We start from the raw sequence: 16,463 nt of genomic DNA, 5'->3' as shown, positions 1-16,463 counted from the left end.
TTCTAAAATGCTTTTGCTGTTACTTTACAAGAAAAGTAAAAGTCTGGACATTTAGTATTTGAAAAGACATATTTTCTAAAATGATATTCAAGCCTACAACGTTAAATCTTTTGGGGATGATTAATGTTAGGCCTTATTTCCGGGGCTTTTATCATTTGAATTGAAAGTGTTTCACAAAAGGCGCCTAAAACAACAGGTAACTTAATGGTTACACCAGCTGGCGGCGCTGCAGTCTCATTGACCTCCTTCTGGAGGAAGATACAGTGTCTTACAAACTTTGTTTCAACTTCCAATATGTCCTACATCTTCTTCGTACTTGTCATATTTTTGTCCCTTTACCATACATTATTTTATTTACATAGTCAATGGCACAAACAGTGGAATTAAAGATAACCTTAGAGTGCTATGTCAGTTAATTCATATTCATCATTTAATTTATTTGTTTAGGTTAACGTTCGTACTTCGGGTGAATATTTTGACTTGTGATGAATCTGACTGGTAAAAACAGTTGATTTATCTTGAACTGTGACTTCATTGCTGCGGTTCTGTTGTCATGACAATAAGCCACTATGTTACGCCATCTCATTTAAAAATCGTGCAAGTTTTTGATTATCCTCTTAATGAACAAGATTAACAGAAGCGGCCATTCAGCAAAAGTACCGAAGGCTACAAACTATATATTTAACAAAACATATAGGCATATAATCTCAGATTTTCAAGATTATTAAAAGCGGCAACGTGAAGCACCTTTGAGACAAAGCACAAATTAGCACAAGTAGGACAATGAAATTAGGTAAAACCTCCTTACCTGTCATTGACAGAATACAATGTGACTAGATTAATGTGCAGATTTTACTTCTGGCACAGGCCATTTCAATTAAAGTAGAGACTTAGAATTCAGAATGTACTGAGAGCAGAACATAGAATTTACTTAATAGTTTTTCTTTTATTATGATTGTTCAACCCAAGATTGTGGAGGTTGTGCAAAGAGTCGTAACATTGTGTCTAGCGGAACCTAATGTAGTTACAAGGAACCTGTTGACAAAGCTTATTAAAGTAAATGTTAGTATTTTAACTGCATTGCCAGAATTCAGTCGGAAATACAGTAGACCTACACCTTTGAAGGACTGCAGTATAAGTAATGTTAATGTTTGTGAGTTGTTACAGTTCATCATATTTTCCGTGTGTATTTTCAACTATTCTGTAGATTCCAAACATTCAGACGAGAGGAGGGTGGCGGACCAGCCCGGAGACGCAGATGTAGCACAAGACGACAAATAACCTTCAGAGTGTCTGTGCTGAGGAGCAGCACATTGACCTGTTACAGGTCTCATAGGGGTAATCTCTGTTTTTATTAGTTTGCTAATTTACGTGGACAGATCTTTGTTAAAAAAACAAAAAACAGATTTGTTGTATAACCAGTTTTTTGTTTCACCATCTTTTACATAGTGGTTCATGACATTTTGTCTTGCTTGTTATTAGTAATAAGAACTTTGTTACGTTGTTAAAACTTTGAGTAATATATCTTTTTTTACGCAGATGCTACTCCTCCCTGTCGGGTCGTCGTCCCTTTAGACCTTGACGAACAGGAGTTTGTTCAAGTCCTTCAAGAAAACATCCCCGCGTTGCCTGAACACTTTGAGCTTTGCCGAGTCAATGGGCAGCGCAGCATAATAGTGTTGGAGGAGCAGTGCCCAAGGGACATACATGCCCAGAATGCCCTAGGGCGCTCTTGTCTCTACCTACGCCCCAAGGTATGCAAATATGTGACACAGCGCTAGTGTTGTAGTTTTGGTCTGGTTTGTAGTATTTTCGTGTTTTTATTCCTGTTATGTTCTTCCTCTTGTGTTTTTGTTGTTTAGACCTCCCAGTCTCCACATTCTTGTTCCTTGTCCATGATTATATGGTGTTAAGCATACACCACATACATAAGGGTGCAAAATTAAAGACAACATATAACAATTTCCCCAGGCCAATTAAATTGTCTTCAATTTTGCACCCTTATGTATTTTGTAGTATTTTGACTTCTTGTTTCTTATCTAGCTTTTTTTCCTGTTAATGTTGATTATCTGATCTTGTCTAACAATTTTTCTGTCTTTGGGATTCTGTTTCTGTTGGGGATTCTGTATTTTGGTTCTTGCTGGCCTTCTCAGTTTGTATTATTGCTTTTGTTGGATATTTGGTTCATTTCTCAGACTGCCTGCCTCACCTCCATTTAAGTGGATTACCCCTTTTAGTCCTATTAGTTCGCTTCAGATGCTACTTGCCTTTACTTATAAAGATATAAAGTTGTGGCTGAAACTGTATGAGCCTTCACATGCATATTAATGTTGTTCATCATTTCATTTTAGGATGTTATGTCAAACCCCTCCATACCAGTGGAACAAACACCAGCTGCACCACCAATTGCAGTTGGGACAACTTCTCCTGCTCCATCTCCACCAATCCACACCTCTTCTCCTGCTCCATCTCCACCAATCCACACCTCTTCTCCTGCTCCATCTCCACCAATCCACACCTCTTCACCTGCTCCATCTCCACCAATCCACACCTCTTCTCCTGCTCCATCTCCACCAATCCACACCTCTTCTCCTGCTCCATCTCCACCAATCCACACCTCTTCTCCTGCTCCATCTCCACCAATCCACACCTCTTCTCCTGCTCCATCTCCACCAATCCACACCTCTTCACCTGCTCCATCTCCAGCTCACAATCATTTCTAATATCCTCCGCACCATCGAGCCCCAGGAGGGAACTGAAGAGTAAGTACACATTTTTGAAGTACTCTATCAATACAGAGCTTTTGACATCGCTGTGGCACTTCGATCCCTACAATCAAGGGTTCACCATCTGGCTCCCACAGCCAATCAGATAAATGTTCTTCGCAATGAAGAATTTGAATGTGCCGAGAGAGCCTTCCGGCGACCAGCCTTCAATCCACAGTCCAAGCTGGACATCGTTTTCATAGATGAGGATGGTCAAGGAGAAGGTGCCATCGACGATGGTGGGCCAACAAGGGAATTTTGTAGGTTGCTAATGCAACAACTCCAGGAGCATCAAATATTTGAAGGGCCTCTTGAAGCCCGTACCTGGCCCTTGACAGTGTTGGTATGTTTTTTGTTTGTTTTTTTTCTTTCCAACAATGTCAGGAAACATACTCATTTAATGTATGTCCACACTCCACAGCTTTATTTAACATTACTTTGATCAATTTTAATTGTCTTTCTTTTATAGCTCTTCACAACAACACTTATAGACTTGTGGGCCAAATGTTGGCAGTTTGTCTCATCCATGGAGGGGTGTCGCCACACTTTTTTTCCAAGAGGCTTTTTAATCAAGTCTGTGGTCTTCCACCTAGTCCAGCAACCATTGAAGAGGTGGTAGACCACAGCCTTAGGGCAAAACTGGAGAAGGCAAGTTTGGAAGTCATTACACACTTTACACACCTGTCTCTGGCCAATAAATGTTCAAGTATTTGGTAGTGGCTACTCTCTATTTCTTTTTATAATTTCAGATAAGCAGTGCAGTAGCGCTACAGGATGCAAGGCAGGCTGTCAATGAAGCGGCCGAAGAGTTGGCAATGATGGGAGCCCTACGGCACCTCCGCTCGTTGGACCACAGGGGGGAATTGATGGAAGCTGTCCTCCAGTTCCACTGTGAAGGCCGAATCTATGCAGCCCTCCAACAGTAAGTTGTATATTACAAACAGAAAATGTTAATTGACATCAACTGCAGCAAAGCAACTTTACTAGAACCTTGGTGTTCAAATTACAGTAGTGGGATTTCTCCTTGAGTTGCTATTGACACGTGAAGTCAAGTTATTTTAAATTAACTAATCACAATATTAAGTACACCATTTAAAGTAAATGGTTTCAGGGGAGGCTCGGTGACTGGAACTGAAACCACCATATCACCAAGTGAACATAGAATAGCCTACATGTGTGAGTTTGGAGATACAGTAGTTTTTGGTTCCCCCATCAGAGTCAGAAACTAAGTCACTGTAGTCAGAAGTCATGCTATTTTGGCTCAAATATTAAGTGTCTATGGGATCAATTAATTTAATCAAGATCCGATAGGCATCCAGGAATTAAGCAAAGCTTACAAAGTAAACTAAACTAAAGACTTGGTGGGGGGAGCGCTGTTTCCGAAACTTTGTCTGAGGGGAAGCCCGCAGTCTAAGACTTTGAAAACCCCTTGCCCTAGGTGCATGGTGAGGGAGTATTGGAGAATCTTTAAAGGTGTGAAGAGGCAGGGCAGAGGCAAAAAAATTAATACCACAAATCTGATGACAGCAGGAAATGGTAGTTGGGGTCTGCTAATGTATGAAAGGGCATTGCTATTGTGTGTCACCCTGATGGTGTCTCTCCAGAGGTTGGTCAAGACAATTTTTTTATTGATTTTTGTTTTTTACGCACACACGTGTACAGACTTGCAGGCAGAAAACGATACAATTAAATTTTTATATACACACACAGTAGTGCCAATTCATAAGTTTATCTCATTGCAGTTTTCATATAGACAAGGTCTAGACCATACTCTTAGTAATATTTACAGAGACCCAGCAATAATAGAACATGAGGTAATGGTGTTTTACAATTTCTACAATCTTGGGTAACATTGTAAAAGAACAGAATTAAATTATTATTTTTTTGCATCAGATTCAAAGAAGGACTAACTTCACTTGGTGTCCTGGATGAAGTCACCTCACATCCACAAGACTTTGAAAAAGTCTTCCTCCAGGACACAACAACCCTAAAGGCCAGCGACATTGTGGGGGTGTTCCAGGCCAGATGCCGATCCCTCCCATCATCAAATAGGAGGCGGTTGGAAGCCAGGACCATTGTATTCTGGAAAGACTGGCTCCTGGAGGTGGAAGGTATGGGTCCCTGTGCTTATAATTGTGTGTGTGTGTGTGTGTGTGTGTATAGGTTTATTTGTGTTGTCATGTTTTTGGTAAGTCACGTGGATGGTTTCTGTATAGTTAATTTACACACCTGTTTAATGCCAGTGAGCAGATAACAGGTGAGTGAATGGGACGCTGCTGTTTTTTGTTTTTTTTGATGAACGCGGTGTTCTCTATAGTTTTGATTGATTTCTCACTATACGGTTTTCACATTTTAAGTTGCATATTTTCATCAAAAACCTAGAATATTTTTTTTGAAATCTGCGAATTATGCAGCGAGTCCGACAAACGGCACCACAAGGCCCTACCTCAGCCTCTTGGTACTTTGTTTTTGCTTTTAAGAATAGTCTCTACATTTATCTTACAATCTACTACTGGCTGTGGCTGGCTCCTTCATGAATCCTCTTGCAACATAATTTATTTTTATATCTATATACAGGTGGACTTGCTGGACCAATCACACTGGAGCAGGTCCTAATTTTTGGAACAGGTCTCCGCAGAATCCCAGCAATGGGCTTTTCAGTGCAGCCTGAGCTGGCATTTTTACACCCTGAAGATGGACATGCCAAGTTTCCCCAGGCCAACACCTGCGCGTTGGTGCTACATCTACCCGTGGGTCAAACCTACAGTATATTCAAAACTAACATGGAGCTTGGGATAGGCTCTGCACAGCAGTTTGGGTTGGCCTAAATGGTGTCTATTTGTCTTTTCACTTTTGGAGTGAAGTTCTCAGGATTTGTTCATTTGTTCATAGTTGTTTTGTTTTTTTCTGTTCATATTTTCTGTTCACAAACCTCACATTAGTTTAGTTTTAAAAAAAGAAGTAAATTGTAATTGTCATGTATTGGTACAAAATTTGTATGAAAATGCTAACTTAATATAAATACAATATTATGTAAAATTATATCACACAAAGTGTAACCTATTTATTGTAGTTGAGTAAAAGTGTGGATAACTATATATATATATATATATATATATACACACACACACACACACACTAGTATTATAGTGCTTTATTTCTTTTAAGAAGCAATTCAATTGTTTGTTTCAAATTAAACTGAACCAATGCTTTAATGGCCTGTTCCCATATACTCCCTCGTTCTGTCCTCATTAACCGACAGGTTTTGCACTTATCAAGTTACTTTTAGTGGCTACCAGTGTAACATTATTACCATGACCAGTTATGAAGTGCCCTAGGTTGTAATTGACAAATTGGGCAACTTTAATCCAGATCCAACTGTTTGTGGGTTTTGTTGTGCCTTTTCATGAAATTAATTATAATATAAATTTTAAATTATGCTATAGAGTTTTCGTTTTTATTAATCGAGTTTCAACAACTGCCTCTGATTGGTTATTCCTTGCCTAAAGTTGGGGTTAGAGTTAGCCAATCAGGCAGATTCGGAGGCAGGCCTCGACAGAAAGCCGGTCAAAGCAAGAAGTGTTTTCAGAACTACTAGCAAAAAGTTACTTGTATACGAAAACTCATCTGTCTAAAGTGAATTTGCATTTCCCAGGTAAGTTGATGTATACTTGGCCAGAACAATGTTTAACGTGGTAAAAATAAAGTTCTGTAAGTACTTATTTGCGACTCGTAATTGTTACTGCTCAGTTAGCAGATGAGGGAACGTTCATGCCGCCGCCATTGCTGTAAGTTAACATTAGTTTGAGCATCGGCTTGTAGCCTGGAATGAGACCTCGTGAGACCCCCTCGCTCATACCAGCATTGCGTTAATGTTACAACTAAATGGGATTTATCATGTTATGTCAAAAAACAGTGTTAAGTTAAACAACATTTAGTTGTGCAGGCAGACTCTTGAATTAATGAAAAATATTAATTACCCTTCATAGCTTTTAGTGGAAACTTTTATTTTGTGTATTTGTAGTATTTTCGTGTGTATTTTGAGAATCTCAGATTCTGTGTACAAGAGGGAAACGGGAACTCTGTAAAGTAATTGTAAACCTCGTGATATTTTTGCATTTGGTCAAAGCCAAGTTGATGGGTGGGTGGTACCAAAGACACAGAAGAACTCTCAGTTGTCCTTCTAAACTCAATTCAGACAGACATCTGAAAGAAGTTATGGCTCGGAGGACCTTCATCTTGCGGTGCAGGCACATTCTTCAAGACTGTACACGGCGTCTGTTGATGGACGATGTTGGATCTGGTGTGCAACTCTTAACATTGACGAGGTATGTTGTGATAGGCATGCTCGAAAATGTCAAAGGATGATGCACTCTAAAACTATTAAGTAAAAGGCCTGCACACACTGCTGATCGTTATGCTATATTACAGTATACAGTAAAACAGTCTGCATAGGAATTGCATGGTGCCTGGTTATGCCAATATGGCCTATATCTCTGGCTCCCACCTCAATTCCATCACAGGACCAGGAACCGACACTAGGATCATGTTTGTGGACTTCAGCTCTGCTTATATACTGTTAAATTATTACAGGAGAAAGGGTTTAAGATGGTATTGTGTGTGTTTATGTATGTCAACTGTATGTTTGTCTACAACATAATCACTATAGCAAATTCCTTGTGTATGTAAAATACTACTTGGCAATAAAGCTCATTCTGATACCAATAAATGGGTAACCATTACGCTTTCTTATTTTCTCAGGCTAGAGACAATGCACAGAAGCCTCCAGTGGGCAAGGGGAAGACTGATCAATGTCACAGCTGCAGACCAACTTCTCAGCGACTTGGCTGAATTAATTCAGGAGGTCAGAATGTCTTCTCAGCCCGGGCAACAGGGTGAGCTCACAGTGTGTTGTCTTTTGTAAATTTTATTATTATTCTGTTTCTAGTACTGCAATCATAATGACTATGACTTGAACCGGATATGTAGTTTTTAGTGTTAGCATTCTTAAACTTCCAAAGAATCTATCCTTGTGGAAATATTTGCAATATCGAGTGTGTGTGGCAGCTTTGCAGTAAAAGTTTATTTTACATACTGCGCTTTTGATGTTGAGGTTTCATCAATATTCTGTGCTGTATAAGTTGATGTTAGGTGGCCTCAACTTGTTATTATTTTGGCTATAGCCTATAATGCCTTGTTATAGAAATGGAAAGTTTCTTTCTCCTATTAAGGTTATGCAAAAGTTATAGAAATACCTCAGAAAGGTAATTTAATAAAAATATTTCTAAAAGTTATTGAACTATATTATACCATTTTAAAAATTGTATTTATTGTGAAGTTAAGCAAATTTGAGGCGCAGGTTTTTGGGTGACGAGATTTGATAGTTTCTGCGTCTAAGTATTCATTAATATAACATAACAATATTCCTGTTGTAGGCTCCAGAACACAACATTTACAATTATTTACAGTTTACACCAAATATTACAGTTTGGATGATCCAAATATTTACTGTAAATGTGACAAATATGCAAAAAAGGAAGAAATCAAGAAGGGGGCAAATACTTTTTCACCGCACTTTTAAATTTATTTTTAAGTGTGTTTTATTAAAAAGGACCAGACTCGAAGCTTAAGACCTTAGCATAAATGCACAGATATTTGCAAGCATGGCACTACCCCACAGTCCATGTGTTAAATTTAAGCACGTGCCATAGCTACTGATGTTTCGTCAGATAGCTTTTAAACCCAGCTTCATGTCAAATACTGAATTGTATAAATACTCACACGTCACAATTTGTTTGCAATCCACATTATGGTTTACACTACCAGACACAACTGTATTGATTATATGTTGTATATTTTCTGTATATAATATGTACACCTTCTGTATAATGTCTGTAGTGCTTGAGTCAGTAATGGCTGGAAGAAAATTATGTGTGTTAACATACTTGGCCAATAAATCTGATTCTGATGTCATTTCAGGTAGTTTTGGCTACCAGGCACCGCTGGTTTTGAGTGGAGGTAGAGGTCGACCACATTACTGTGTCACTCGGGAACAGCTGTCATTCTTAAGGTCATGTGGCTTCACTGCACCCCAGATGGCAGATATTCTGCATGTGTCTGTGCGTACAGTTAGACGACGTTTGAGGTAAGAGACTAGGATTTCCGTGTGATGTGATATAGTCACGTAAGATTTGACCCGTAAAAACACACACTTTTATATGTAATGTGTGTGCATATTGTTTGGTCATGATGGACATTAAGAGTAACTTATGATTGTGCTGGATTACATTTCTCTACCTTTTAGACAGTTACACTGCACTCGCGCTTCATTGTATGCAGACTTGACCGATTCTGCCCTAGATGAACATGTGCAAGACATTGTGGCTGGCAATGACCTAGTTGGTCCTGAGGCTGTGAGGGCATCGCTGCATGCAAGTGGACTCCGTGTGCAGAGAAGGAGAGTGCGAGCAAGCATGATTCGATTAAATCCTGGAGCTGCTGCGCTTCGAGCAGTTCTGCAGAGACCAGAGCGACGGTCTTATCAGGTGGCAGGTCCAAACTCATTGTGGCACATTGATGGAAACCACAAGCTGATAAGGTAACTACAGCAACAGATTTATTCAGCATTTATTTTGACAAAGAAAAGGAATGTTACATCAGCTGAACGTGTTTGCCATTTTTGCTATATCAATAGCCACCTTAATAATAATTTTTTTAATCTGGTTTTAGGTGGCGGATAGTTATTCATGGGGCTATAGATGGGTTTAGTCGCCTTGTGGTCTTCCTGCGTGCCTCCAACAACAACCGCAGCAGCACTGTGTTGGACAGCTTCATCAGTGCTGTGATCCACTATGGCATACCCTCCAGGGTCAGGACGGACAGAGGAGGTGAGAACAGCGCAGTCTGGCTGATGATGAACATCTACAGAGGCTTTGACCGTGGCAGTGCTCTCCGAGGCCGGAGTACCCACAATCAGAGAATTGAGAGGCTCTGGGGTGATCTCTGGCGTGGACTGACGAATGTCTATTATGACTTATTCCACCATCTGGAGAGCGAGGGCATCATTAATGTTGACAGTGAGAGGGACCTCTGGGCTCTCCATTATGTCTATCTGCCAAGGATCAACCGGGACTTAAACGACTTTACAAATCAATGGAATAACCATGGTTTGAGAACAGAGAGACACATGAGCCCACTACAGATTTTTGTTAGAGGCTGCCTTGAGCAACAGGGCCGACCATCAACTGCCATGCAGGACATCTTTGTGGCCAGTGCTGCTGGTGGTGGTGGTCAAGAAGCTGCTGCTGGTGGTGGTGGTCAAGAAGCTGCTGCTGCTGCAGCTGGTGGTGGTCAAGAAGCTGCTGCTGCTGCAGCTGGTGGTGGTCAAGAAGCTGCTGCTGGAATTCCTAGGACAGAAGAGCTGGAGTTGCTGCTAGACTGGCCAGAAAGACGGATTACTGTGCCTGACATCCAGTACATGTTGGAAGGTCCTGTAATGGAGGAAGTGCAAGCACGGTTCGACCCACTCAGTGGCCCCAGAGGAAATCATGGCATACAGATTATCCGTGATCTTGTATCCTTTTTGGATTCAGCGTTGGGATCACAGGGACTTCACAGATGAAGGTGTTCATATTTGATCTTAACTGAACTTTCTTTCATGTGAGTCATTGAACTTGCTCAGGAATCCCCAAAAAGGCAGTAGTGAAAAAGAAATGTATTGGGTTGGAGGCAGGGATGCCCATGTAGGGCTTTTGTACTTTTGACAACTTTTTCCACCACTGTGAAAGACGTACTTTGTAATCTATTAAAATTCTGTCCCTATTTTCCCTTTTAAATTCTTCCATCCACTAGATACAACGTGGATGGCACCACTCAGATGACTGGGAAGCCTATCTGTCCCCATCTCTTAAAAGAAGAGTATCACCACAGCAGCCCCACTGTGCGCATCCAGCCAGCCAGTTAAAGAGCTGAAGTTCAAACAGCCCCAAGAACTGAAGGTTTTGCCCAAGAACTTCCACTCACCCTACGATGGACTGGACCACGAGTGATGCCCGTCACCAGCTGGAGCCTCACGCAGACGCGCACACACACACACACTGATGTACTTAGGCTATATTAGTTACAGTTGTTCATTAAAATGAGCGTAATTATATTTTTGCATTATTTTTTAAATACCTTTTACTGGTTTTAATGGTTTTAACATAATTCCTAATTGTTCAAAGTATTAAGTCAAATATCTGGTAGTAGTCAAGACTCCAATCAATTGTCTCTCACAAATAGTCTGACAGATTCTTTATCCTGGTTGTTCATAATAATAATTTTGAATGTTGTGTGGTTTACACAGTAAAATAAATTTCAACCTTTACTGATTAAACCGATTTCATTTTGTCATTATCAGCCAACATTATTCACAATGTAAAGATAGCTTATTGATGATTAACATGATTTCAAAACATGCATCTTATTATTTAGCTTAGGTATCATCAGAAGGTATGCTTTCACAAAGACTTCAGGTAACCTTTCTCAAATATGTCCATTTCGGAGGAAAGCAATTCAGCGTTTTTTAAAAACCAAGTATCTTAATAGCCTGCAGATGCCTTTTCAGGATCAGAAGGAGCTTTATTGTCAAGTAGTGTTTTACACATACGAGGAATTTGCTGTGGTGATAAGGTGCTACATGTAGACAAACATACAGTCAACATAAATAAATGTGGAAATATAAATATGGAATAAGATAAGTTTTTGTAGCAACTTGTATAGTGTAGTGTTTTGGGGTAACATAAATATTATCGCAGGAGTCCGGAAGGATAGCTTTGGATAAATAAATAAAAGCCAGGGAATAAATGACAAGTTTTCCCTGAACCGACTGAAACACACGTTTGTGTCAGGTTGCCTTTGGCCTGGATTTAGGATGACATGGTAAAACAAAGCTTTGTAGAAACAAGGGTAGGCTCGCTATCAATACTACACCGACTGAAGGGCTCATAAAAAGACAAATGAGGCTTAAACTGTTCACTGATGACCATGTAAAGATAGTTGTTCCACTTATGGTGATTTCTTACTTTCTTTGTGTTTGTATGTTCTATTTTAGGAGATACTTTAATCTGACAGTGATGATAAATAAAATGCAAATTAATTATTTATGTCAAATTTGATCTAAAATCATCAATCACTAGATGTTACAAGCTATAACCTAGAGTAGCTAAATATTTTTAGTAAATGTAGTCAATTTACTTGATCAGTCTGGGACTTTTGTGTTGAGTTTTTCATGCTTGTCTGTGGTTACTTTATGCCTTTGAGTGGCTACGATCACAGTAAAGTAGATCAGTGCTGAATTAGTGTGGTCTGTTCTTCTTCTGTACTGATTGGGTGACAACAGTTCAAATTTAGTGGCTGTAAAATCCACAGGGCGGAGCTCATTATCATTTTACAAAACGCCGTTTTTTACGCCGTTTGTTTAGTTAACAAAACGGCGTTTAAAACGGCGTTTTGTTAACTAAACGCCGCTTTTTACGGCGTGCCAAAAGAAAACGGCGTTTTTCGCGGCGTTTTTATACACAAAACGCCGTTTTAAACGCCGTTTTGTTAGCAAAACGTGCTACAAGAGTGACGTTTTTTGGCACTAATGGCTTGCCATAAGCGGAGACTTCTTCATCAAACCAGAGGCCAGAGCCGCCTCGCTGGACACGTCGCAATGAACTACTACTACTTACTGAAGGTGAGACTACGGCTCCCTGAAGGGGACAAACATCAAAACCTGAAGTTTAGTCTTTAGCGTGTGAAGTGATGAACCAGTTTATTCATTCTCTGAGCGGCCATCTTGTCGCGGTCTCCGCCTCTGCCCCCGTTCTGGGGGCCTCTCCACCGCGGTGCCGACGTCGTCTCGGCGTTCTGCCTGGCGATGACCGAAACTGCACAGAGCATGACTCGACGCGAGTGCCACCAAGACGACTTCCTGTACTGATCACATGGTGCTGAGACTTATAGCAGATTAGTTTAAAATACGAAAAATTTATCACTTTGGAACAACAAGCAGATAAAATATCAAACACGGGACGCATCAGTTTCAGAGCACGAAACTGACGGCGCTACCAAAATAAGAGCCTGGCTATGTGTTTTCCTGTCTTCATACAGAAAGTGAAATCTGATAACTTTCATTTTGTTTCCTGCAGAATTTTGATAAACTGAACATCCGGACAGCTCATTACACACCTCTGCCGCTTGGTAGCAACCCTCTGAAGAGGAACATCCATGACTATGTCAGGTAACCGAGTGATGCTAAGCTAACATGCAAACAGCACTGTCTGGTAACCTTCAGCTAATGCTAAGCTAATAATGCTTGAATAGATGTTTATTCTGCTTCCTGTCAGGACGGGGTTCATCAACCTGGACAAACCGGCGAACCTGTCGTCTCACGAGGTTGTGGCGTGGATCAGGAGGATCCTATGGGTACTGGGACGCTCAACCCAAAGGTCACCGGGTTTCTGATAGTCTGCTTGGATCGAGCCACGCGATTGGTCAAGTCCCAGCAAAGTGCCGGTACAGTGACCACTTCCTGTTTCTGTAGACTAAGAAACGTCTCCATGTGGTATGTGAGCACACTGAAGCCCAGCAGCCCCCTCACTACTCTGTGTTTGTTGCAGGTAAAGAGTATGTGGGAATCGTTCGGCTGCACAATGCGATACAGAGCGAACACGCACTGGCTCGGGTAAGTCTGACCACTTCCTGATTGGATATTTTCTTGATTGTTCTGCTCTGATTGGCTGGCTGTCATGTAACCCTCTAAGCTCTGCAGGCCCTGCAGACACTGACGCTCTGTTCCAGCGACTGCTGCTTATCGCCGCCGTGAAACGTCAGCTGAGAGTCCGAACGATCTACGAGAGCAAACTGATCGAATACGACCCCGAGAGGAGGCTGGGTAAGATCACTGATCGGCAGTCACGTATCGAACGACTATTGATTAGGTTCATCAGTGACGTCACGGTGATGTCAGAGGTCACGTGATTCTGTGTTGCAGGCATCTTCTGGGTGAGCTGTGAGGTGGGAACTTTGCATCCGGACTCTGTGTGTTCACCTGGGTCTGGTCCTGGGGTCGGAGGTCAGATGCAGGAACTGAGGCGAGTCCGGTCTGGAGTCATGGGAGAGAAGGTCGGCATCACTTCCTGTTGACCTCAGATCCAGAGCGTGAACTGAGGGGAACAAACTCCGCCCGCTACACTGGTGTTAAACTAGGATGCTGGATCAGATGTTGGTTAGCTGACTTAGTCTTAACCAAATTGGAGGCGCGTTGGCATAAAAGTGATGTGTTCGGCCGCGCAGGCGTTTTTTCACAAAGGTCCTCAGTAACGCTGAGTACAGATGGCGTGTATTAATACTTGTCCTTAGTAACGCCGAGTAAAGATTGCGTGTATTAATACTTGTCGTCAGTAACGCCGAGTGCTGATGGTGCGTACTAATAATTTTTCTTAATAACGCTGAGTACAGATGGTGCGTAGTAATATTTGTCCTCAGTAATGCCGAGTGCTGATGGTGCGTATTAATACTTGTCCTCAGTAACGCAGAGTGCTGATGGTGCGTACTAATACATGTAACGACTGACTTTCACCTCCTTTTGGACCTCCTTTTATAGCTCTGTTTCTTGGATTCACATCATCTCTTGGCTCTTTCCTACTGCACCTGAGTCTTGGAAAGTCCCTGACTGCCTGCTCCTCCTCTCTGTGTCCTCTGCATGCACTCTGCTTGATCATGCCATTTCTTCCATAACCTGACTTTTGTGGAATAAACTGGTGTTTTTTGTGCTCTGTGCTAGAAACAGGACATTCTTACTGTGATGGACTATATTGATGTATGTTTTGTAATACAAAATCTGCTTCTATTTTCCTTTGCAAGGTATTTTTGATGCTCCCTCCCTTTTCTCCCAAAGCACACGAACTTGCTCACACACACACGTGCCTGGGCAGTTAGATACAGAAAGGAGCGCATACACTCAGAGCTGTAGAGTTTTAACACTGTGATCCTAACTTTACACTATAAAATAATGATATAAACGCCGACTGCAGATGGTGCGTATTAATACTTGTCCTCAGTAACGCAGAGTACTGATGGTGTGTACGAATACATTTTTCTTAATAACGCTGAGTACAGATGCTTTGTATTAATATTTGTCCTCAGTAACGCAGAGTGCTGATGGTGCGTATTAATACTTGTCCTCAGTAACGCCGAGTATTAATACTTGTCCTCAGTAACGCCGAATGCTGATGGTGCGTATTAATACTTGTCCTCAGTAACGCCGAGTGCTGATGGTGTGTACCAATTTAAAATCTTGTTTCTTTTCATTGAAAGGGTCTCCAAGGTGACGGAGGAGTCATGTGAGTGATTGCTTCAGCAAAGGTAAACTCACCTGGTCAGACGACCAATCAGAAGCGTTTCTTCCCCAGGAGCTTCAGACGGGCTCGATGTGAAAATAAAGCTGACATAAATATCCACAGAGGCTCCTGATTGGCTGAATCTGTGAACCTTCAGGGCTGCTGACTGTTTAATTTACACCTAATGTTTAAATTGGTGCTCTAGTCAGAGGTGGGCCCTCCCACACCTGAGGGGGCTCACCTTCATGAGGGGGCGGGCAGAACGCCGCTGTGAGAGCACTTTGTCACAGCGACCACCTTTTCTGATGGCGTTTTTTTCTGACTTTGTGTTGGCTGACGAGTATTTGACCTTTGTGCTCTGCAGAGGAAGCGGGAGGCGGCAGAGAGCGACGGCGAAGCTGTGACGCCCGGCACGCCGTCTGCAGAGGACGTGAAGAAAGAGAAGAGGGCAAAACTGGAGGAGGCGGGGCCTGGCGGTGCAGCCACGGAGCCTGAAGAGGAGGGGACGGAGCCTACGACAGAGGTGAGTTAACTTTGAGTTCAGCGTTCCCTCGTCATGCAGCGACCAACACGCCGGTCTCTGAGCACCCCGGTACACGATCCTATGAACCGGGTTGTCAGCCAATCACAGCTGACCTTTAAGTATCGATGTCGTTGTTGTTGGCAGATTAAATGAACGATAAGAAACTTTATCGATCGTCAGAGTTGTACAATGAGTAACGAGCTGTCATGTCCTGCAGGTCGAAAGTGCGAAGAAGAAACAGAAGGACAGCGACGTGTCAGTAAGGATGCCATATAGCAGGTGAACAGGAAATGGACTCTACCCACGTGACACCTGTCTGAACGCAAAGCATTCTGGGAGTCTAATAACAATGGACTGCACGGACGCAGAAAAAAAGAGGACTGTTTGTTGTTTTTTATAAAGATGTTATGTTTTTGCAGCTGTAAATACCTGAACAGGAAGCCTGTTTGTAATTTCAAATTAAAAGTTGTTTTCTGTATTTGAGTCTTGATGATCTTATTAAGGCTGCAGAAACATTTATTTTTGGATCTATATTTTTGGTGCATTAAAGTTACATTTTATTTATATAACAGCCGTTACCTCAGAGCGCTTTCAATAAAGACCAGAGGCCTGGACAACGAGTGGGGTTCAGCCTAGAGTGAACTGAGGGGAACAAACTCCGCCCGCTACACTGGAGTTAAACTAAGACGCTGGATCAGATGTTGGTTAGCTGACTTGGTCTTAACCTAATTGGAGGCACGTTGGCATAAAAGTGATGTGTTCGGCCGCGCAGGCGTTTTTTCACAACGGTCCTCAGTAACGCCGAGTGAT

At 41.7% G+C, this 16,463-nt stretch overlaps 2 protein-coding genes and 1 pseudogene across 3 annotated transcripts; all 3 read left to right on the top strand.

Annotated features, from left to right (window-relative positions):
• Window positions 1–1,167: 1,167 nt before the first annotated feature.
• On the top strand, window positions 1,168–2,723 carry LOC119887357 (pollen-specific leucine-rich repeat extensin-like protein 4; the record flags this gene model as incomplete). The annotated part of the gene is made up of 3 exons (XM_038698174.1): window positions 1,168–1,338; window positions 1,540–1,754; window positions 2,352–2,723. Coding segments are annotated over 3 exons (758 nt in total), but the record flags the coding sequence as incomplete, so codon positions are not given.
• Window positions 2,724–3,147: 424 nt separating this feature from the next.
• LOC119887359 lies at window positions 3,148–10,837 on the top strand. Of its 2 annotated transcripts, none has more exons than XM_038698176.1 (8): window positions 3,148–3,687; window positions 4,659–4,876; window positions 5,343–7,093; window positions 7,527–7,660; window positions 8,745–8,910; window positions 9,070–9,363; window positions 9,495–10,388; window positions 10,617–10,837. In XM_038698176.1, exons 3-7 carry the CDS (start codon window positions 6,903–6,905, stop codon window positions 10,384–10,386), a joined length of 1,677 nt encoding a protein of 558 aa, XP_038554104.1. In that variant the 5' UTR covers window positions 3,148–3,687; window positions 4,659–4,876; window positions 5,343–6,902; the 3' UTR covers window positions 10,387–10,388; window positions 10,617–10,837. The 2 variants fall into 2 exon arrangements, with proteins under 2 accessions (XP_038554104.1, XP_038554105.1); XM_038698177.1 differs by having other exon boundaries at window positions 3,149–3,687; window positions 5,343–6,420; window positions 6,964–7,093; window positions 9,495–10,837.
• A 1,558-nt stretch (window positions 10,838–12,395) lies between these two features.
• LOC119887358 lies at window positions 12,396–16,131 on the top strand (annotated as a pseudogene).
• Window positions 16,132–16,463: the final 332 nt, after the last annotated feature.

The sequence above is a fragment of the Micropterus salmoides genome, unplaced genomic scaffold (assembly GCF_014851395.1).
Source record: "Micropterus salmoides isolate LMB-PRFRI ecotype aquatic unplaced genomic scaffold, ASM1485139v1 Ms_hic_scaffold_4148, whole genome shotgun sequence".
NCBI lineage: Eukaryota > Metazoa > Chordata > Actinopteri > Centrarchiformes > Centrarchidae > Micropterus > Micropterus salmoides.
Note: the sequence above shows the minus strand (reverse complement) of the source record. Positions and strands in the feature narration are given on the sequence as shown.

Coding starts and splice junctions, on each gene's coding strand:
- LOC119887359 (XM_038698176.1), top strand. CDS start 6,903: ATGGGTGGGTGGTACCAAAGACACAGAAGAACTCTCAGTTGTCCTTCT. Junction 7,094..7,526: donor CAACTCTTAACATTGACGAG/GTATGTTGTGAT, acceptor TTATTTTCTCAG/GCTAGAGACAATGCACAGAA. Junction 8,911..9,069: donor ACAGTTAGACGACGTTTGAG/GTAAGAGACTAG, acceptor TCTACCTTTTAG/ACAGTTACACTGCACTCGCG.